The sequence below is a fragment of the Perna viridis genome, chromosome 9 (genome assembly GCF_037379345.1).
Source record: "Perna viridis isolate PV_CMFRI_1.1 ecotype Kerala chromosome 9, ASM3737934v1, whole genome shotgun sequence".
Classification (NCBI taxonomy): domain Eukaryota; kingdom Metazoa; phylum Mollusca; class Bivalvia; order Mytilida; family Mytilidae; genus Perna; species Perna viridis.
Window position 1 is genome coordinate 3,805,265 of NC_142453.1, and position 24,712 is coordinate 3,829,976.

The following is a 24,712-nucleotide window of genomic DNA, read 5'->3' on the forward strand; positions in this document are numbered from 1 at the left end:
TGATAAGATCACATAACATTTTATTTTCATAACAGAATAATTAACTTTGACAAAATTAATGATCAAATCCATGAACAAATTTATTCCAACTACTAAATTTTTTAGAGCTTTTCATAAATCAGAATTAAAAATAGCTAAATGATGCTTTCCAATTTGCTGAGCTATTTATCTACAGACCATTGGCAGATCAAGGCCAAGTGGAAGGGGTGTTCCAGGGGTTGGATCCATCCTTCAATGTCAATTGCTTGTATTAATTGTATAAGAAAGTTCTTTTGTCACAATTACCTGTTTCAATTTCGAATAGGTTTCAATTAAAAATTCTTCATGCTTTGGCACCAGAAATTCACAATACAAACATAAGTTATCTCCCTTTCACAGCTACTCCATTCTTCATTTTGACAAAAATATAATCTTACATGCTCAACCTGATGTCTCTCATTGTCAACTTCACACCCTCTATATAGTCTCCCTTCTAACTTCCCTAATTATCTCGAGGTCACATACTCACATCTTTTTTTTATACATCCAGTAGTAGTTCATCTTTTTCCAGATCAATTATTTGAATTATATAAAAAATATCAAACCTAATAGTAAATTCTGACTCTTCAATTGGTTAAAGGTTTAAAACTGAGAATAACTACTCTCACTTTGCAGGTTTGTTAATTAGAAGTCTATTTTTACATTCTTACATGTACCTCTTGTTTAAACAGAAATTTTAAACAGATTGGACAATTTATAATTCTTATTGTTATATATAAACAAAATATTTAACAATTTCTTCCAATTTTTAAAATAAAAATTCTTCAAATACAACACAAGCATTATGGACTCCTAATCAAAGCAATATAAAATGAAAAAAGGAAAATAAAAATATATTCTAAAGATAAAATTACAAATATAAGCACTGAATATAATAAACAGATTTTTTAATAGCATGCCTGTTGACCATTGGCACAACTCATGTGGGAGATTTGGGAGATTCCCTCCCATTGTCACCATCTCATTTGAGAGATTATTACAAAAATACTAATTTCAACTGTTTTGTATTTTTCACAGAAAATATATAGTAATTTTAACCAAAAACCTCCCTCAAATCTCACATTTCTATGTCGGAGATTCCAATTTTTTCATTGATTTAGTTGGAGTCTCCACCTTATGTAAGAGGTTTAAAAAATAGGAAATAAACACATGTATTTGTAAACTATCTGCTGAATTTATCCATATGATCACAGTCCCACTAAGAGTCACCTTGTTACTAACATCTACACTTTTTTGGATCGCAGTGTCATACCTAGAACAAAAATTAATTAATTTCATCACAATTAATACAAATAATATTTAATTCGTCAGTTACAATTCACCTACCCAGGGCTAGAAAATATTAGCAAAATATTAATAACATGAAAATAAAAGCTTGCTAAATATCAGTTATTTAATGTTTTAGACATATTTCTCAACAGTAAATTTTCAGATACAAAACATGAAAAAAAAAACTTAAGCAATAATACCTCAGTTTTGAAGCATGATGTAGCACCTGCAATATAACGGTACTGTTTATAATTACCATACACATTTTACTACATGCAGTTTTAACTCAACCTTTGGTTAATCATTTAAACACTAATACTGGTTTTATGTGATGCGATTCTTATTTTGTGCTTTGTTCTCTTGACTATAGATCTAGAGCTACAATAGAATTCCAATTTGTAAGACCAAAGCATTCAGAAGTGATTACATTGTCAATACCTGTAGAATTTCAGTTTGTTTTCCCTAGCTATGTAAGACGAAAGCATTCAGAAGTGATTACATTGTCAATACCTGTAGAATTTCAGTTTGTTTTCCCTAGCTATGTAAGACGAAAGCATTCAGAAGTGATTACATTGTCAATACCTGTAGAATTTCAGTTTGTTTTCCCTAGCTATGTAAGACGAAAGCATTCAGAAGTGATTACATTGTCAATACCTGTAGAATTTCAGTTTGTTTTCCCTAGCTATGCAAGACGAAAGCATTCAGAAGTGATTACATTGTCAATACCTGTAGAATTTCAGTTTGTTTTCCCTAGCTATGTAAGACAAAAGCATTCAGAAGTGATTACATTGTCAATACCTGTAGAATTTCTGGTCTTCCTGAGCACTTTTGGTGTACCAGTTTCATTTTTTACTTCTTCAGGCCTGAAATAAATCAACAAATAAACAGAGATCCTCCTTCAGTGTGGATTCAGTTATTTATGATATACATAGCCGTGATTTACCAAATGTTCTCAGTGTAATTTTTTTTAATAATTCACTTATTTCACTTTCGCACTTTCTCCCGCTAAAATGTCACAACATGAACATCAATCCGCCATTCACTAAATTTTAAATTTATGTTGAAAATAACAATGAATAATGGAAGAAATCTATATGATAAATAGTATAATCAATTGGTTATTCACTCCAATTAATTATCCTACTATTCTCCACTGGAGATGGTAAAATTGTTAACATAAGAGCTTTAGAGAGAATGTTACAATCTTCAATTAAACACAGAGAGTGGAAAAATAATTCATATCAAGAATATATATTCGGCCATGAAATATGCAGAAACCCTACATTTTTAATCAACAGCTTAAAAATGGGAGAAATATAATTCTAATCTGCCCTCAAAATGCAAAATAAAACAATGTTTTGTGAAAGTAGTAGCTCATACCAGTAGTACTTGAAGAAGAAACCCTGAAACAAATAACTTGTCAAAAATCATTTTTAAACTGAAAACTACTTAAACTGGAATAGTAACCCATCAAGATACACTATAATAAAATTAATCAGTTCAATCTCCACAAAGGGTCAAGAAAAAAGTATGGTATATACATGAAAATAAATGCAGTACACACTTATAGTCTCCTTCAGTGATGCCAGTGAGAGACTTATATTATAATGTGTTCGGTTTGAAGATTAGGAGGCAATTAGATATACTAGACAAGTCTCCCCAAAAAGAACTCACTTAGACCATGAATATTCAATCATAACTACTCAGCCTTTCTCCTTACACTGGAGAAAATCATAAGCACTAGACAGAAGAATCTATCTGGAATTTGTCAGATCTTATTTTAAAATTAAACCTTAACTGGTTGATTTTTTCCCATTATTTTTCCTTAGCTCCTCTTTGCACCAAAAGAATAGTTAATTTTCCTTATTTCTAGTGATATCAAAAGTTCTAAGCACTACATGGATGATGAAACTACTTTGGTCAGTGTAACACTGCAATTCCAGCAAATAATTTAAGAAGAAATTTTTCTTTCTGCATTTGAGGTTATTTTTTTTTTAGTTTAGTAGAAATGGTAGAGTTCCAATTAAATGAACATAAACACTATTAAGATGGAAGTAAAATTACCTTTTCAGAGGTGTTGATGGTTCCTTGTCTTTTCTACAATCACTAATCTGTAACCACAATAATATAATGCTATTTTTATAATGTAGTCAATTATTTAACACAGACCTTGTTCTTTAAGCATTGTCAGACAGATTTAGCAATAGAAAATATTTTTTTTTCAACAAGTCAAGTGTAAAACCCCACAATAAGAAAGGTCTGAGGGTTTTGTTAATTCCTGAGTTATGGAATTTAAACACAAAAATAGGGCACAGGTATATTATGCACTTAAATATATGTATTCATTAAGTCTTTAATATGACATATGACCTTTCTCCTATTCTAAGCTAGTGATTAAAGAGTAATCAAGAGAACCAAGATTCTACGGGAAATCAAAAGAGAGTTATCCAGGGACATAGACAGGACATGGAAAACAAATACAACAAAGAATATACAATAACCAAAATAATATATACAAACGGAAAGTAACAAAAGTAAATGAGCAACTTGGGACTCCACTACAATCAGGGAGCATTGACCTGGTGCACCAGTAGGGTAAGGGTCCTCTGCTTTTCTAGGAACACAGGACGAATTGCTCATAAAAAATCAAGTCCAGGGTAGATGAAAGAGGAAAGGAAATCTTGGATATGGTGCACAAATCAGTTTTCATGGTACAGATGGATACAATGTAAAGATCCATGAGTTCATGATGACGACCATAAAACTTCTGTAGTGATGACTTCAATCTTGTAGCAACATAACCCTGTTCCAGAAGCCTAATTGTAAGAAGTATAGCGCAATACAAAATGTCTGTGTAGATATGGCAAGCTGTGGCATAACGTATGAGTTGTGATATGAAAACTCCATACACAGGTGCTGAAGGAATGACAGGAAAGTTGACAATATGGAATGAAAAGTCGTATAGTTTCATCAATAGTTTTCCTTTACCATCGATCTCTAAGTGCTGGTCAAGATATGAGGCTGACTTCACAGTGTCTGTAGTATCCTTTATCTCAAGTTTTTTTGGATAGATGTGATGCACCAAATCCCCAAAACTAGGATTGTTTAACAATAATACGTCATCTATATAGCAGAAACTGAGATTAAAGGATTTAGCTAAACAATGCCATCTTTTGGATCAGATCAGCTATCAAGTCAGCCATCCTCAAAAGAGTGAAGGAATTAGTCAGCAAGTAGTGGAGCACAATATGTTCTCACTGGAATGCCGACCGTTTGTTGAAAAAAAAACGTCAACCACACAAGACAAATATGTTGTCAATAAAAAAATCCAGCATTTTGAAAACATCTCTGGTATATTTGGAATTATTTTTTTACTAAGTATGAAGAGTCTCTATCCAGAACTACCTATTTGTATCTAGGTGTACCATCATTTTTTGAGTAACAACCATGTATAATATTTTTGAGTCGGGATTTTAACTGAGTATGAGGAATAGAAGTATAAAGAGTTGAAAAATCATAGGTTTTAATGCTATTGTATTATGATAATTGAATTGAGGGTTTCAAGAAGATCTTTTGATTTTTTCAGGATCCACATTGAATTAATACCACATCGAAAGTAACAAAGTCCGTGGTAGGACTAGAGACCCTTTTTGACAGATGTGAGTACAGAAGTTAAAAGTTTTGAAAAAAGTTTGATGGTAAATTTTGCTGATCCAGCTATGTAGCATTGTTTGTATGGATTCTTGTGGAGTTTAGGAATGTAGTACATAGACGGTAGATCACATTATCGTCTTTGGTAGAGAAACCAAAAGAGGACAGCACAGAAATATGGTTTCCAACTATCTCTTCTTTGGAGAGTGTGGTAGCATTATAGGTCTTATTACTGCTACTGTCTTCTATGTCTACCTCAGATAACAAATATTGGATGTAATACATTTTGCAGACAAAAACAATGTTGTCTTGGGCTTTGTCCAGTAGTACATAACATATTTATCATGTATAGTAGACAATGTTTTAGCTACAATGGGGTCTTTGAAAACTGATGTAGCATTGATACTCACTGACCTATTCAAAACTTGCATACGCTAAAAATGCATGTGACTTTTGATCTATTGAATCACAAGTCAGTGATTAAATTTCAGGGAGAGATTTCCTTCCATTTTATATTTTCTACACATTTCATACAAAAACCAATTCTCTTTCACTTATTACTAAAGAAGAATCTACACATAACCTCTTTCATTGCTGTGATGTATCACCAAGACTGACGATGACATGATTCATCACCACATTGATACATCACGATACATTTGGTCATGCTATGAAACAATGTAATACAGGTCAAAATACATCTTTTTTATTTCCCAACAATTGATGAAATTACTATGCAAAAAAGAATGAAGATATAACATGCTATTGTGTATCATATTGTTAGGTAGGTGTGTCGTTACAGCCCTACTTCAGACAATACTGCAAGTTTCTAGCAACTTTTAATGCAATGAATAACAAACCAATGCTATAAGTGCTAATATCCAAGCCAGCATTTTTAAAATTTTTTGTCTTTTAATATCTCCTTAGAAAATAGCCGAAAAAAATAGCTTTCAAAAATTACAAAATTAGTTGGCTGGCAGCATTGTTTTAAATAGAAAATGTCATAAATCTAGAAACTGGTATGAAAACGTTTTAGTTTGGAAATACAAAGTCATTTCATTAACTCCAAAACTGTCCTCTAAATTTACCTTCATCTTCTTTTCTCCTGCCTTTTCTGTTTCAGAACTCCCATCCTCCTCATCAAATTCATAAATGCCTTTTCCTTTCTTTGCTAAAGAAGGTGTTGTGCCCTTCAAAATTTGTTTTTTATTACCAGTTTGACTATTAAGATCATATTTAGAATATCTGGTAATGTCAGGTATCACGTCATCATTGTCATCAGATTCTCCGTGGGAATCTGGTACAACTAAGTCATCAGCATTTACTGTTCTACTCTTACGTCTTTTCTTAGAACTGGGCTGAGATTTAAGTGGCTCATGACCTATATTTATTATTTTAGCCTCACTTTCAAGTTGGTGTTCTTTCATAGGAGACAGAAATTTTGATTGGCTGTTCATAGACTGGTCCATATTAACAACAGGGGTGTCAGATTCTGTAGAACCCCTTTTTCTTTTCGAAGACCTAGGTGTTTCTTGGTTTCCCTGAAATTAATAATTGAAATATAAATGTCTTAGGTTAACAAAAAAGTAATTTCTTCGTTATCAGACCCTTCCTCATCTCTATTAAGAATGCTTTATCATCCATTTTTATTGCCATATCAATAAAAAAATATTTTTAAAAAAAGCTTCAAGCTCCCTTATTCATTGGCTATGAACAATGTAAAGAAACATCCTCATCAATTAATGGAGGACATAAAAAGATGAAATTGTTGCTCCCTCACTGATTTCATGAAAAATGGCCTGAGAACCAAGAAATTACTTTTGAATGGCCTTACAGCTTTTCTCATGCACTAAAGGAGGTAGACCTAGGGTAAGGGACGTAACTCTTGAAATCAGTGATGTGTTTGCATCATATTCAATTTCATATCATCCGAATCATATCAAGCTTTTGTTGGAAACAATGAAATCATTTCAAGTTACTTTGATGCTTACATGACATTAACGTAAAATGGTGAATACAAACGTTCCAATGATTTGAAAGAGTTGTGTCCCTTACCTTAGATTTACCTCTTCAATATATACCTCTAAAAGTATTTACTGAAAAATTTTTCACCAACTTCAAGAACCAACTCATAGATATGTCCTTTCACTTACAAAAACAATTCATTACATAAAACAAATTACCATTTACTTTTAAGGAGAATTTTCACAAGTAATTTTTGTGGCTTATCTTTCACATATTGCAGTCCAATTTTAGCTCATAGAACAGAATGTCCAGTAAAGTGACTTTGACCAACGAAAAAAAAAGAATCCCTTAGAATTACAAGTATATACCTCCAAATCAGTGACCCCTAAAAATTGCATATAACTTTTAATTTGACGTTTGGGAACCATATATGATTCAATAAGGGTTTGATTTTTGGTTGTTACCAAAATCTTTTCTCCAGCGTTGTTCCTTGATGGTGTATTGCTGTATGAGCTATTTGGATCACAACTAATGGATGATTTCTTAGATCGACTTCTAGTCAAAATTTGTTTTGAGTCAACATTTGTATCACCCTTTATTTCTGAGGTATAAGAACTTTCAGATAATCTTGAACTTCTTCCAATGTGTTGACTTTCACTTATTGTAAGATCATTCTTTGAAGTTACATGATTTTCTACAAATTCTGAACTCTCAGACAACCGCATTGACCCTCGTCTAGTTCTAACATAAGATTTTTCTGAAACAACAGCTTCTTCATCACCACCTTCTGAAATCGTTTTTGAACGCTGTCTTTGACCTTTTGTCACTTCATTACCATCTACTTTCTTCAGATTTCCTACAATATTTGCTTCCTCAGATGACCTTTTGTGACCTTGATAATCAATGACCAATGAATAGTCCATGTCATGTGCAAGGTTTTCTTCACAGTCTGACTTTGATGAGATTTGTCGTTTCCGTAACTTTGTATAATTTGAATAATTTTTGATTGAAGGTGACTTTTCATCAAATTCATTACTCTCAGTATTTTTTTCATCACTATTGTTTTGTATTTTTGCAACTATTTGTTCAGTATCTATTACAAAAACTTTAGCCTGCATTTCATTTGTCTCTGAATCTTTGACAACATTGGTTTTTCCATCGTCTTCAAGATGTAAAAATTTCCTTGTCTTAGTACCTGATTCTTGTTCTTCTGAGTGTTGGTTAACAGCTTTGGAATCATTCTTTGAATCCATATTTGACACAGATTTTCTTGTTTTTCGTGAACTACTTTTATCACCAGCTGTTTTTTCATTTGAAATCCCTTTTATAGATTTCCTTGTACTTCTCCTTCTACTAACTTTATTTTCCACATCTGAAATTATTGTTTCTTCAACTTCTCCTCTTGACATAGATTTCTGTGATTTTCTTTTTCCTTCACTTTCTGTTGCACTTCCATTATCATCCAGAATAAAGTTTTCACCCATTTCTTGATTATTTGACACAAGAGAATTTTCTTTATCTTCACTATTATACTTTCCAGTATCAATTGTGTATACTTCAGTCTCATTGTCTTCATCATCAACATCAGCAATGTCCTCCGTATCCATAGCAACATCAGCAATATCCTCTGTACACATAGCAACATCAGCCTCACTTTCATCCTCAGAAACATTCACCAGTTTTGAACATTCTCCTCCACCAGATCCGCCCTTATCAATAAAAAACATGTCTGTCCGTCCTGGAGTTTCCTGACAAATGAAAATTAACTTCATATTTTACTTGGAACAAATTAAATTTCATGTAAGATGTTTAAATCTTGTATTATAACATTATTTTTAAACCTTAAGCTACCGTCGACTATATTAAAATATACTTCTGATCAAAATGAAAGTGATTTCAAAATATTTCTATAAATTTTTTTGAAGCTCATAATGACGTATATTCAATATATAATACATTATGTATTCTAGTCTATTCCTAACTTTTTAAACAGGTTGTGTTTGTTTTCCATCTGAGAATTGAGGAGATTAGATTGAACAGCAAAATTCTGATTATTAACCAAACAACCCCAACTGATAAGAAAAAAAAGAAAGTCCAATGGCATCCCTTTAAACTAAAATTTGAAGGTGTTCAGATCTCAAATTTACCCAAAAATGTTCAAATCAATTGAAAACAGCATTTTTACTAAATTATATCTAATATTTTTTTTGTATTCTCTGCTTTGTTATCTAGACTTATTATTTACCTTTATTCCTTTATCAATGAAAAATAGCTGGTCCCTTCCACCTGAAGATATTTGGTCAATTGTCTTCTGTTGATCCTGTATAGACAACAGGTTCCCTGATGCCTGATCTACTGTTTCTGCACTTGTAACCAGAACCTGAGGATAACAATATACAGTAATTTTATAAGGATGTCATTATAACATTTTAATTGTTATCTTTTAATACTGCAGCACTTGTTTGCATGTTATGTGTTAGGCCATAAAAAATCATGAAAACCCATGAAGAATGGAGACAATACTTATTACTGTTTTATTGGCACAAAAGGAAAAAAATGATGAAGGAGGTCCTTTTTTGTTTTTCTGTTTGTTATGGCAATAAAAACTGTAAAAGTATAAATTTTAATTTCTGTGGATTCTGTCAAGTGACTAAATTTGCAGGTATCAATTATCATTGTTTCAAACATGAGTAGTGTTTTATGGTGTTAAAATGTAATTCCATGGGTGCCATATTACAAGCTGATCTGTCCACTGTAAAATAACTGAAGTTGTATACCATGAAAATAATATGTTTACAGTGCTACCCTTACAGTAAATCAAATATACTTCTTACATCCATCAATCTCTCTCCTTGGTCCTCTGTAATGTCTGTCAATAGGAAATGTGTAACAACAGTCCCCTTGAACTTTCTGTCATTAGGAAATTCTTCTGCCAGTTCTGCATCTTGTTGTGACAACCAAGTCATAAATTTCTTCGGTGCTGGAATGGTTTTACTTCTCTGTAAAGGACATATTGTTTGTGCAACACATTAGGTGTTAGCTTGAATTGAAACATCACGTGTTAGCTTTAATTAACATATCAGGTGTTAGCTTGTATTAACATATCAGGTGTTAACTTGCGTTAACACATTAGGTGTTAGCTTGTGTTAACATAAAGTATCTTCCTTTATGGTTCTAAATGGTCTAAAATTATGACTGTTTATGCCACATAAAGTTATATTTTGATACAACAGCATATAGCTGATTATAGTTTAATTCAATCAGACCATATTACAATAAGTTGCATCATGCTCTAAAAAAAATCCTAATATACCTCAAATACTTTCTCCAACATATCACCAAAGATGCTATGAAAATTCCGTGTTGCCAGGATAAACCTAAGGTAAACATCCCTGTCTCTGGTCTCCTCTCTCCATTTTAGACAAGTCCTGAACAAAAATAAAACTTTTATCAAAAATTTGATAGAATAATCAAGGCAAAGACCATTGTTTTTATTTTATACAGAGCAGCAAAATAAAATTGTCAGGTACTAAAGGCCATTAAAATTTATATCATACAGAGCAGCAAAATAAAATTGATACTAGGCAGATGAAATCTTACTACATGTATATAGACTCCAACAACAAATGGGGGAAGGCTCAAGAACCAAACAGCTGCACTTTCATGAGCAACAGATCCATTTTAAGGCGAGCATAATGTTAGAATATTATTTTATGCAGTAAGAGTGAACCATTTTTCTTATATCTGTCAAAAAATGAAGTGGCACAAGCCATGCTAGGTATTTCCCACTTGTTTCATTTAATGGAGAGGGAAGGCATGTCCCAAGAAAAAATGTACAATGTAGGTTGAAAACAGCCAACTATGCCCCATCTTTATAGAGCCACATGTAGAATTTGAAATCAATCCAAAGGGAGTTAATATACAAATGTAATTCAAACAAAATTCAGATGCACAGAAAAGGCGATTCCAATATACCACCCACTTGATCTGTGGGGGTATAACCAATCACCAACAGCAAAGGTTTATATGCAGAAAGCTGTTATGGTCTGAGGAAGAGTTTGACTCAGACTATTTTTTGGTGTCTTGGAACCAAATACCTATAAAACAAAAGAATAAATCAAGGTCCCTAAAAAACCATTTTTGCCCTAGTGACAAGGAGAATAACAGATATCTTTCTTTTCACTAAAACTTTCCATTACAAGTTTTATTCAAATCAATCAAGGTAGAATATGGAAGGATGCAATTATGAACAAACCTAAGGATCATAGGTGTTAACCCTCCCGTTTTTAGCGAGAGTCTCCCATAATTTTACCTTTTGACGTGCAAAAAAAAGTCTGCCGTGCGGGAGGCATCAGTCTCCTGGTTTCAAGAATTCCTCCCTTGAAAACCTCTTGTAATTCAATTTATCAAATTTTCGTCAATTTTTGTCTGCATTTTTGTTTATGTCAACAACTAGGTGTGCCGCGAAAACGCTTTATCGTCAAAACGCTTGGAACAGCTGATTGACATAGGAGTCTCTCGAGTATTATCTACATTCATATTGACATACAGCAATTTCAAATGGATAGTTATATCAAGATTTTACGACCTTAGACTTAGTGGCCGAACACAACTTCTCGTTCCATGTGACCTTGTGAGAGAAAATAAAACATTCCCACACAATAAAATTGCAGAGAAATTTTAATCTAAAACAACTAAATGCACCCAAATCATAAAGCAGTTTATCATAACAAGTCTTGAGGCTACAAACGTACAGTGATTGAGAACTGTAAACAGAAACCATTTAGTATTTTATGTGATGAAAGCAATGGTAGGCATGTCAAAAAGGTCTCTGCTACTCTTGTTCGCATTTTTAACAATGAAAGCAGGTCTATCAAAACCAGATTCATTGACATGCCAGTGATGAACATTGGAACAGGGCAGAATCTATTTTATGACATGTATACCAAGCATCACTTCAGTGAATAAATGTATAATTCATTTTGTTGATCCATTTGTATATATCATGTATTTATGATTCTGGAAAAATATTTAAAATCATCTTTTTCATTTAATTTATAACATTTAAAACATAATAAAATATGTCGATAATGTCGTCACACAAAATCTCCCGCAATTTTATGATGGATTGCAGGAGATCTCCCACAATTAGGTTTGACTAGGTTAACAGGTATGCAAAGGATAGAAGAACCAAATTAACTCCAAATTAGCAGGTGGTGGACTCCATTCCTTGCCCAATTTCTAACAAGTCCAAGCTCAACAATTGTAATGAACTTATAAATCAATCACTGACATGCTATCATTGGCATGCTATCACTGACATACAATCACTTACATGCTATCACTGGCATGCTATCCAAGTTCTGCAAGCCTGCCAGCATTTTTACCAGCCATGGTTGTCAGGTTGGTGGTCAATATCGAAGACAAAATAAACTCACCTAACTAATGGTAAAACTATCTTGTCCTTTTCAGAAACTTGTGACACTTCTAACAATAAATTTAATTGGTGTTGCCATGGTAACAGATAAGCTACATAACCACATAACTTCTTCCCTGCCTTCTTTGGATCTTCATCGCTCCTGTTATGAAACAGAAGGTAAAATGCTTAATAAGGTGGCATTGTTTTTATTTCATAACTGATAAATATTTATGAATTTTTACTTATCTTTCAAAACTTAATTTGATTTGTAACAATCATTCTGGTTGATTATTAATGGCCAAAGATAGAAATGGCCAAGTTGCTGTAAACAGGAAATAAAAGTGTGACGGATCTAACATTCCAAGATATGGAACCCATACTAAAGTTGCATACCAAGTATCTAGTGGTTGTGATTTATAGTTGCTGATAAAAAAACTATGCTAAAGAAATGATACACCAGTCCTCCCTTTAATTTTTTTTCTAGTGTGACATGCTTCAAAGGTCTTCACACCACAGCCATGGTAAAACTTTAACATATGATCAACATCAAAGACATAAGACTTATTTCTGACACTGTAAAAAATGTATCCAGTTTTATCAATGTCACAACAAAGTTTTGCTCCATAATTGTCGCCATATAGTGCAACATGAATAAATTAGTCCTATTAGAATCAAAATGAATCTTGATTGATCCTTTTCTGATAGACATATAACTGACCTGTGTGACAAGACCACCAAATCTGTGTATATAGACAATAATGAAGCCAGAATATCATGGTATGTAAGCTTACTAGATTCTTCACACTGTAAATAAAAACTGCCATTAGATATGTAGTATACCTCAGTATTCTAGGATTCCTATTACAAGTTACCCAGGGCAAGTGATATTTGGGTCAGGGAAAGTTAGGTACTTAGTTACACTTTCCTGTGGCAAGTTGAGAACTTTATATGCTGTAAGGATTTGTTTTGTTAGGAGAGCAGTCATTGACTGTGGGAAAGTTGATTTTATATGGATTTTTCCGGCGGAAACATCAATTTTTTTAAAATCCTAGGACACCGTACCTAGATAAGCATCAGTAAGAGCTATGTAAGTAACCAGGAGCATATATTCATATAAATCATTCGTCATATTTTTAGAATTTTGAGCGAGAATTCAGTTGAAACAAAATCATTGACCAAATTCACAAAAAAACGGTAAGTGTAAAATCAGTTGTATGCTATGACATCATAATATCAAACCATTGAAGTACCCATGTAAATGAAAAGCTTATTGCTTTAACCAGTAAACCACTTATCCATAATAAAGTAAACAGCAGTAATTTGACTTCAGTGACCTTCCTAGGAGAGCAAATTTATGTCCACATATTAAAAGAGATGTAACAAAAAAAAAATCATTTTGTTAGCATTTATATTTATAAAACTAGGGTATGTTTAGATATCAGTGTAACAAACGTTTTCTCATCCTGTTAGCGCTAAATAAAGTAAAAATGATTTATTTGTGTTTTCATGACCACCTAATTAATATGCATAAATGAAAACCAGAAGTACACTCGATTATCATATATGGAAATGTTACGTCATTGGTTCTCAATCTTCATTTGGGTACATTGAAAATGTATGTAAATAATAAATTTAGTAATTAATACATCTTCGAAAATAGCTTGCATATACGATGCAGAGTGAACCACTGATCTGTGCATGGGTGAAATAATTGTGTTTAGATAGTTAGAAGACTAAAATTCTCATTTTCTGTCAGCTTTTCAATTTCATTAGGCATACATCCATGTAGTGAATACACAACTGCTTTGCACACTATTTTTAGGACTTGAACGGGAGGGTTCAACTAAAATAGTGACATTCTGTGTATCGTTCTTTCTTTTCTGCTGGGTTATATTAATAAACAAGCCAAGTAGACTTAATTATGACCAAGAGATAGTGTGGGCGGCTTCTTTCATCTTTACATGGTTCTGCAACAAAAAACCAAAAAAAAAGTGCGGAAAACTTATGGGACGGACAGAATTACGGACGGAATTACAGATGGACGGGATTACAGACGGACGGACAAGGGTAAAACAATATGCACCCCAACTTATCGTTGTGGGGGCATAAAAATATTTACAACACGAGGAAGCTTCAGAATGAAACTCTTATGGGTTATCAAATAAAACTATGAAAAACCAATAAAAAAGAAACAGGTTCTTATCCTGTGTGCCGGCAAGGACTTTATATTACACTCCCTAGTACTGGTACACTTGTCAGGAGTAACATTCCATAAAAAAGAGGTGAAATCAATATCTTCATTGAAGATCAAGACTGGAACAGTTAAAATCTTAGAATATGTATTTAATTCACTTTATGTACAAAGTTCAATCTCCATGACAGGACATACTGAAATATGTCTATGTAATCTTAGAACAGAAATGGGGTTGTCTCACTGTGGATAGTCTACTCTTCATACATGTAATAGTTTAATAATTCTAAAATTGTTTATCATTTTCTTCTCCAAGTGGTTTAAATTGTTACAACTGTAAGTATATATTTGCTGGCAAACCAAACTTTCAATATTTTCACTCTCAGTTGTAGAAATAATGCGACAGATGCAGAAGCCCCACGCATGTCAACCACTCGATCTATAAACTGAGAACCTATTACGTAACACGGTCACATGACCACATGGTTAATTAAAATGTGTATGGCTATTCTCAGAAAACAAACCTGCGTACACCCGTCTTCTCAGATGACAAACCTGCGTACACCCCTGTCTTCTAAGATAACAAACCTGTGTACATACCTGTCTTCTCAGATAACAAACCTGCGTACACCCGTCATTTCAGATATCAAACCTGCGTATACCCGTCTTCTCAGATGACAAACCTGTGTACACCCCTGTCTTCTCAGATAACAAACCTGCATACACCCGTGTCTTCTCAGATAACAAACCTGTGAACACCCGTCTTCTCAGATAACAAACCTGTGTACACCCGTCTTCTCAGATGACAAACCTGCATACACCCCTGTCTTCTCAAATGATGAACTTGCGTCCACCCATGTTCTCAGAAAACAAACCTGTGTACACCCCTGTCTTCTCAGATAATAAACCTGCGAACACCTGTGTTCTCAGATAACAAACCTTTGTACACCCCTGTCTTCTCAGATGAAAAATACAAATAAATCCTTTCATTTCATTGACCATTTCTTCAATTCTGAAAAAAAAGTTGGTTTTTTTGTTAAAAACTAAATAAAATAAAAGGAAGATATGTAATGAGTTCCCACAAAAATGTTGCAAGATTGGGGAAAAGGGGTTACTTGCATGTCAATATGGGAAAAGTCAGACTAAAGTCTTATCATACCATGAGTAGACTCAACTGTTTCTGAAACTTCGTTTTCTTCTGGAGCATTTCAGATAGCATTTATCCCATAGTAATAGAATATAATACATTATCTTATTGCACTGTGTGTAAACATACCTTTTTGAGTTTGGACTTTTGAATATATCATCTGTGAGACTTTGCACAGCTCTGTAATATGAAAAATTCTTGTTAAAAATCCAAGCACTGATTGACTTATAGCATACTGACCCACTTCAAAAATAGATACATATACCAATATAAAATGGCTTGCACTCAAATACAACAAAAATTTGAATGCAGTAAAAAATATTTATTATATAGTAATAAACACGTTTCCACTCAAATCAATAGGAAACAAAGCATGTAATATATCCCGGTATTTGCATGCAAACTTTTATTCGTATTCAGAAAAATTTGGAGACATTCTGAATATGTTTATAAATTTATTGCACTGTTGTTGTCTGCTAAAAAAAATGGCTAACGGTATATTGACAGGTTATTATAAAAATGGCAATAACCTCTTTATATGGGTCAACATATTTGTGTTTGGTGACAGTTATTGCGATTCCATTTTTCTTTCAAAAAATACAAACAAAAAATGCATTCCTTCCAATTTTACTACAATTTATCAAACATTCATATTGCACTAGCTCATATATTTATTATGCATCATATTTGAACTAGTGCAATAAAACACATACAGTCAAAGTTGTCAAATGCATTATATCCAACAAAAAAGTATAATGTTAACTGAAATATTTATTTCTGTATAATAAAAGGGTTATTGCATGAATACTGATGAATATTGTCCCGAGCAGAATATTATATTGCACTCGCAAGCTCATGCAATATAATATTCTGCTCGGGACAATATTCACCAGTATTCATGCAATAACCCTATAATATTGAACCTAGAAAATCAGGAATAAGTGTTCTTTTATTCCTCACAAATCTTGGTATCTTTATAAATAACACACTTTTGTTTCATAACAAACACTTTTAGAACCAATCTTGCAGAAGATCTGTAACAGTTTTAAATTGTTCCCACAAAAGTTACACAAATGTTTATGGAACAGCTAGAAGTAATTCCGGACTTAATAGACTCTGAAAGGCAGAGACATAAAAACACATATGAAACAGCTACCTAAAATAGTGTAGAAGTATGTAAGTCAAGGTTTCTGAGTTAGTCTTCTCTAACAGCATCAAAGCTTGATGGAATTTTGACAGCTGTGGAAAATCTGTAGCTGATGATGGCAACCCCTAGAAATGTAAAATAAAGTATGCAATATTACAAGCAATTTGGTTTTCCAATAAGTTTCTTTAAGGATTGTAATATACTGATAGTAAAGTTTAAAAGAGTAATCAAGGGAACCAAGGTTAAAGCGGTAATCAAAAGAATGTAATCCAGGGACAAAAACCAACATGGAAAACAGACATACACAACAAACATTAAGTAACTAAAATCATACATAGAGTGTGGGAAACCATTTTTTTCCCAACTTGCCATTCTGGCTAGTGGAATATTGATCTTGCTAGCCAAATAGAAATTCAACTAACCAAATTTTTTTGGTTTTTTTTTGTCTGTACTATCATCTGTTTTCTCTTGGATTTGACTATCTTCTGCCTTTCTTTTTCTTTCTTCAACTGTCTTTTCATTTGTTTTTAAATTTATCAAAAACTTTTCCATTTTCGAATATTCCCTCCCATTGAAGTTTTTCATGTACAATAAGTACTCTATTTCTGAACTCATATTTAAAAAATAAAATTATATTTCAACAGATTCATCATTATGAAACAAGAAAATGTTTATCATTGCTTCTTGTTCATTTTTATTTTGACAATAAACAAATAATTTAAGGCAACATATCATAAATTACCAACATAATTTTGTTTGAAAACTAATTCGAGATTGGGACCATCATGTACGTTTTGGCACATCCCATTTACTGGAAATTAAAATGGCAGATCGTAAACAATTCACTTGACATATTAGATCTAAAGCTAAACTTCTTAAAATTTAGGGAACTTGGTTTTAATGTATGTTGTTAAAGGATGTTTAACTAAATAACCTGTTGGCTGGTTAACGTTCCTTGGAACTCACCAATCACATGACTGTCGCCAAATTGATGAGTGTAAGCTAATGAGAACTCGCCAAATTACACATATACTCGTATTTGGTGAGCTGGCAAGTGGTGGTTTCCCAAACTGTACATACAAAGTAACAAAAGCAAATAAGCAACTCGGACTCCATTAAAAACTGGGAGCATGGACCAGGTGCACCAGTAGGGTAAGCGTCCTCTGCTTTTCTATAGACACCCGCTGAGTTACTCATAAAAAGTCGGGGGAGACAATAGAGGAAAGAAAAACTATGACCTGCTGAATAAATCAGTTTTCATGGTGCAGATGGATACACCATAACGATCCACAAGTTCATGATGACGACCATAAAACTTCTGTAGTGATGACTTCAATCTTGTAGCAAAATAACCATGTTCCAGAAGCCTATTTGTTAGAGTTCTAGCGTGATACAAAAAGTCTGCTTAGTTTCGGCAAGCTCTGACATAACGTATGAGTTGTAATATGAACACTCCATACGCAGGGGCTGAAGGGATATGTTGCCACAGATGAAAGGAAAGTAATTCTGAATGAAAAGTAATCACGTTTGTTGTAAACTTGTTTGGTCAATAGTTTTCCTTTACCATCAATATGTAAGTGTAGGTCAAGATATGAGGCTGCCTTCACAGTGTCTGTAGTATCCTTTATCTCAAGTTCTTTGGGTAGATGCGATGTATCAAATCCCCGAAATTAGGATTGTTCAAAGATAATATGTCGTCTATATAGCGGAAACTGAGATTAAAGGATCTAGCCAAACTATATTCTTTCTTTCGGATCAGATCAGCTATAAAGCCTCATTAGAGTAAAGTAACAGGTCAGCAAGTAAAGGAGCATAATTTGTTCCCATTGGACAAATATGTTGTCAATTAAAAATTCCAGCTTTTTGTAAACATCTGCCTCTGTATATTTGGAAGATGATTTGGAATTATTTCTTACAAAGTATGAGGAATCTCTACCAAGAACTAAATATTTGTATCTAGGTGTACCATCTTTTTTGGAAAAACAACGTTGTATAATGTTTTTAAGTTGGGATTTTAACTGAGTATGGGGAATATAAGTATACAGTGTTGAAAAATCATTGGTTTTAATGCTATTATATTCAGATAATAGTCTTGAACTGATTGTCTCCAAAAGATCTTTCAAATTTTTCAAGATCCACATTGAATAAGTACCAGTTCAGGAGTAACAAGTATTGTGGTAGGACTGCAGACCCTCTTTGACAGTTGTGAATATAGAAGTTAAAAGTTTTGAAAGAGGTTTGGTGGTACATTTTGCAGATCCAGCTATAAAACATTGTTTGTATGGATTCTTCTGGAGTTCAGGAATCCAGTACATAGACGGTAAATCACAATCATCGTCATTGGTAGAGACCAAAAGAGGATAGCAGAGATTTATGGTTTTCCACAATCTCTTCTTTGGAGAGTGTGGTAGCAGTATCGGCCTTATTACTGCTATTATTTTCTACGTCTACCTCTAATAATAAACATTGGATGTAAAGAAAGCAGATATGCCTTAGGCCTATTCCATCAAAACATACAAGGTATTATGCAAAGGCACTTTTTATTTAGCCAGGGGACTCACTCATAGAACCAATTTTATGCTTTCAAGGATATAAATTTCATTCAACTTGTCAAGAATTTCGACAATATAAATATTTAAAAAGTTTCTTTGCCCATACCTCATATGATGTAATGGAACATCTCTTACAGGATTGTATTTAAAATCATGAATTTCTGAGACAAGAAAAGACCTGACATTTCTCGTAATATATATACCTCTAACAAATTGATGAGATCAGGCTGTATATGAATTTTCTCAGCAATCAAATGGTATACTGCAATAAATGAATAAATGTAAATATTAATTATTGTGAAGGACAAGTACTTCTACAACGCACTTGAAAAAAAAAATCGAAGTATAGTCTTAAATACGTTGTTCTCAAAACTGATGTGAAAGAATTTTTTATTCAAATATCAATGAGTTCAAAAAATGACAAGTATAGAAACATTTCTAAATTACATTACTACAAATGTAACTATTATTTCATAACAACAAATAATAGAACAACAATGTGGGAAGAAATTTGTACGAAAGATTTTACTCTTAAACAAAAGCCTGCTATAAAAAAATCATTATAATTAAGAGTTCTAAAGGACTTTTTTCCTAACCAGTAATCATACCAATTTTTCTTTGCTCTTCAGAATTGTGTGCATTGACTTCAATTGTGTCTTGATTTTCAAACGCATACATGTTAACAGGAAAAGATTCCTTAACTCTACCATTGTCATTATCATGCCTTGCTTCTTTTAAAAACCTGAAATAAATAGAAATTTCTCTCAATAAAGGGAAGTGTTGGTAGGCAAACCTAGTTTGTTTTTCAATATTTAAGTAGCCTTCATAAATATCAAACTGGAGGCGATACATCCATGACAATAACCAACAGAATTCATTTTCATTTCTAATTCAGAAACAGTCTTAATTTTTCATTTGATTGTTGCACTTTTGAGATTTGTAAAATCGACAATTAACAAGAATTTTCTTTCTTTATTTTGTAATTGGATAGGGAGATGAAGATATGGATTTAAAAAAAATACAGACAGAAAGAGCTATTAAGTTTACTTTGAAAATGTGGTGCATGTAAACCAAAAAAGGTGGGTTTTACTGCACCTTGAATCACCTCTACTAATGCCAGCATCTGAAATTTATATGAATTAGTACTTAAAATATGTCATGAATAAAATATAAAAGGTAAAGAAATCAATACAGTTACCTTCAAATCATGACTATATTTTATTACAGCATTTTGGATGTGATTTTTTAACTACTTAGTCTACAGGAAATGTCTGCTTTGATCATAAGGAATTTACATTATATTATTCCATAGGTCAAATCATCATCTCCTTCACAGAGGGTATATTTGCTATTTCAAAGCTTTACACCTCTGCTACACTCAATGCTTAACCCAGCCAATTTATGCAAATTTGTAGAGTACAATGGAAACAGCTTCAAAGACTTGCAACTAGTAGTGCTCGTGCCTTGTGATTTTTTTTCACATCCTGTATAGCAGAGCCTGATTAGATAGTGGAGTGAAATGTAGTAATCAGGAAGTGATTATAGGTCTGCAGAGGAGATTGAGGTCAAATGTGCAAAACACGACCAATTTCTATTAGTTAATCCTTAAACAATTTCAAATTTTAGATAATTTGAAAAAAAAATGGCACATTGTACATTTATGTACATTCATCTTAACTCCAGTGTCTATGAACAAGAGAAGTTGATCTGATCATTCTAAATTTTTAATTATTGAAAAGGGCAATAACTCTTGAGTAGTAAATACAAATCATTGAGCAAAAGTGTAACAATGAAACAGAACCATGACATATACATGTATAAAACATTACCTGCATTTTATCTCAAGAATGTCCTTAATTTCATACTATATGTACCTAACAAACCTACTTTTCAAACTTCTTGAAATATTTCTTGATGTTACACTCTATTTCTGATTGAATCTCTTTTTTCTTTATACTCCTGACTGCCTCTTTAAACGAATTCTCCATTTCTTTTTTCCCACAGCCATCTTCAAGTGCATCTGAAATTTAGACAGTTAAAAAAACTTTTAAACTTTGAAGCCATGACAAGTAATTTCAATGTTTAACTTTTAAGACTTAGAAATATGATAGTTTCTTGCTTTGAAGTCCAAAAAATATGTGCACTCCCTTTTACGCCTTTGAAAAATATAAGATAAGTAGGTAGGGAATTTCATTTATTTTACATTCAGATTTTAACAGTCCTCAGTGAATTAAAGAACCTTATTGAGCACACTCACAATAACCCATCCGCAAATTTGCACACTTTTGAAAAACTTTATTCACTAAACAAAAATAAACAATGGTCCAAAATTCCATTGCTATTAACCATTAAACACAATTTGAAAAGACATTGGTCAAAATATGGAGGCACTATCCAAATGGTGAGCCTAAATCATTGAATTTTTATTCCTAAAAAGTAGTTCCCCTTGACCAATTTCAGTAAAAATCAATCTCATCCAAGACTATATAGATAAATGTATTGACTTGGTTGTGGAGTTTTTTTCTCAATCTGTTTTCAGATATGGCTATTTATACAGGCTTATTTATTCCCATTTTGCATGTGAATAGTTTAGTAACTTTAGTTTGTATGAATATAATTATCTGAATATCAATCATTTTATTTTATCATAATCATTCTTCAACAGCATATTTTTTAATCCATGAAAAGTTTTCTACTTCAGTCTGCTCGAAGTCAAACTAATCAACACTGACCATTTTCCCCATTTGCTGCCAAATCATAGCTCTTTTGATTTTTTTTCTGTTTTTGTGATCTAACGTTAAAATCACAAAAAAACAGTTCGAGCTACGTTTCGCAGCTATATCCCCATGATCATCATCATCACTTACAGGCTTTGTGTTATTAGTCTGAACATGTGACAGTTGCTTGGCCGTATGCCAGGAACGGCACTGGTAAAGTGTTGAATAGGCCACATTAGCACAATGTCAATAATTTGGTACCCAATGTTAAACCAGAAATGGAATTATGCAAACCAGTCAACATCTATTAACCAAACAAATAATCAAACCAACAAAGCACTGTGACGGCCATTTTTTACCGGCGGCCCTTGGACCGTCGCTCGTGATAAAAACATTGGACAGCCCAGTTTTTTTTACGGTCAGGACCGATAGGACCGACAAATTACGCATACTCTGCAAGAACACAGCTTGTAGTATAATAACAGAGTTTTAATCATAAAACCAAAGAGGCACAATATCCAAAATGAAAAATTATCTGCAAGCATGCACCGATTAGCCATGCACAACAAAAAAAGACTTAACTGGACTTCAAAACAAGATATTTTCAACTCTTTGAGAAACCATGAGCAATAAGTGAAAACATCATAAATAACAGCAAATTAATTAATGTGTATGTGGTTAAGTATAGATACATGAAGTTGTCTGTTTGTTTGTTTGTTGGGGTTTAACGTCCGAGCAGCAATATTTCAGCTATATTCAGACAATGAACATGAAATGGATGATAAAATGAACATGAAATGAAAAAAAGGATGGGTCACAAGGATAATAGGGTCGACAAATTTTGATTGCCACTGGAAAAAGGGGCATGGGTAAGGTCGGGCAATTTAGCCTCCTGTGGCGGAGCGCAAAGGTTCCTACTCCTATCGAATACCACAGCAGGGTTCTTTAATGTGCGAGGAACGTGGCATCTTTCCCAACACGGTGCACCACTATGGTTTGCGGTCAGGGTTTCCGTATTATAGCCTGACAACCCCAGCATGCAACACGCCAGGGGTACCCCATTCCACCACCTGGGGCACACATCCCAGTTGCTCTGTGGGCAGAGCGCCTAGCCCCTGGCTAGGTTTTCTTAGCACTATTTAGTCGACTTTTACGACAAGCTTAGCGCTGCTGCAGGCCTATTCTTTTAACACCCGGACCTGCACGGGGCCATGAAGTTGTCACTTAAATGACAACAGCTAGAGTAAAGCATACAATCTCATACAAAAGTTCACCAACAAATTAATTCGTAAAAAGAATATGTCATATATGTACATGTAATGTCTCTATTGAAGACAAATTTTATTTTGTTATTAACAGTTGCTGTTTGGAAACACAGCTAGATAATTTTGATGATGACAAATAAATTCTTTCTATACTTTTTCAAAAGTATAACAATACATAAAAAATAAATATATGTCTTAATAAACTTTCTTGCAATCCTATGATGCCTCCTAACTTCATAACACAATATAGGAGAGTTCTTCGTGATGTCATTGAACACCTGTGATTTGATTGTGGTTGGCAAAAAATCCATTGAGTGGCATAGGGCATCAACTTTAACTCATCATAACTTTTTCGTTTTTTAAGATAATTGATAAATTCTTTTGGTTTCCTACACTGCCAATAAAGCTCATTTTAATTGATATAATTTTTTAATAAATTTTCAGTAATTAGACTGTATGAGCATAAACTTTAAATAATAATTTTATATGAAAATGGAAGTTTACATATAAATATCATTTCAAATTTATTATTCAAGTAAAAGGGTTATAAATTCACATACAAAATATTAATTATTTTATCTAAATGAAATATTTTACAGAACCAAAATTGGATATAAAACAACAAAGTTATAATGTTTTGAAAAGTTGGAGTCTAATAATGAATTATTTTGTTGTTTATTTGCCAACCAATTTGATACTTAATGATACACAAATTAATTTATATGACATCACTAATGAAACTGGCAAACTCTCCAATACTTTGATGCATAAGTTTCATGTATGATCCAAGTATATTTTACACAATCTTGTACTGTATCCATCGTGTTGAAGCTAATAAAACTATTTGTATCTGTAGTACAAAATTAACAAAAACTAACAGACAATGGAAATGGGGAAAACTATTTTTTCACAGAACTTTTATATTTAATTTATGTTCTTAATAAGCCTGATACTGTTATAGATAACATTTACAAAAGTTTGAGAGGAGACAGGACTGTAAAAAATGAAGAAAAAAAATATCAGCGGTGCAATTACAATCACATTTCATTCCATTTTTGGTTTAACAAATATTGATAAAAAAAATTCACCCTTAAGCTGCGATGCAATCAATTTAGTTAGCTTTTTAGCTTTTTTGCTAACATCCATCTCCAAAAAGTCAACACGTGCTTGATCTAAATAGTTAATCCGAACTTCATTGAAACGGGGTTGTCTATTGGACAAGGCAGAAAGGGGAATCCCTGTTTCGACCAATGGAAATAGAACGCCAAGTTCGAGGGAGGTTTCCCCATTTTATAGACAAAAGAATCATACTACTATCTTTTAAAGACTTGAACTCTGTTTTTTTGGGAT

The 24,712-nt window shown here is 32.9% G+C and overlaps 1 protein-coding gene across 2 annotated transcripts; it reads right to left on the minus strand.

Moving 5' to 3' along the window:
* LOC148606162 (uncharacterized) lies at nucleotides 1–24,569 on the minus strand. 2 transcript variants are annotated; one of them, XM_088543425.1, is made up of 17 exons: nucleotides 24,451–24,569; nucleotides 21,268–21,400; nucleotides 19,989–20,122; nucleotides 19,584–19,642; nucleotides 16,838–16,953; nucleotides 15,811–15,861; nucleotides 15,474–15,546; nucleotides 13,062–13,147; nucleotides 12,363–12,503; nucleotides 10,238–10,352; nucleotides 9,759–9,923; nucleotides 9,170–9,304; nucleotides 7,389–8,672; nucleotides 6,048–6,500; nucleotides 3,373–3,419; nucleotides 2,107–2,171; nucleotides 1–1,291 (listed from the first exon to the last, which is right to left on the minus strand). In XM_088543425.1, exons 1-17 carry the CDS (start codon nucleotides 24,506–24,508, stop codon nucleotides 1,263–1,265), a joined length of 3,144 nt encoding a protein of 1,047 aa, XP_088399551.1. In that variant the 5' UTR covers nucleotides 24,509–24,569; the 3' UTR covers nucleotides 1–1,262. The 2 variants fall into 2 exon arrangements, with proteins under 2 accessions (XP_088399551.1, XP_088399550.1); XM_088543424.1 differs by having other exon boundaries at nucleotides 7,293–8,672.
* Between the last annotated feature and the right edge of the window lie 143 nt (nucleotides 24,570–24,712).

Coding starts and splice junctions, on each gene's coding strand:
- LOC148606162 (XM_088543424.1), bottom strand. CDS start 24,508: ATGGATGTTAGCAAAAAAGCTAAAAAGCTAACTAAATTGATTGCATCG. Junction 20,123..21,267: donor TATTTCAAGAAGTTTGAAAA/GTAGGTTTGTTA, acceptor TATTTATTTCAG/GTTTTTAAAAGAAGCAAGGC. Junction 19,643..19,988: donor TGAAGAGCAAAGAAAAATTG/GTATGATTACTG, acceptor CATTTATTGCAG/TATACCATTTGATTGCTGAG.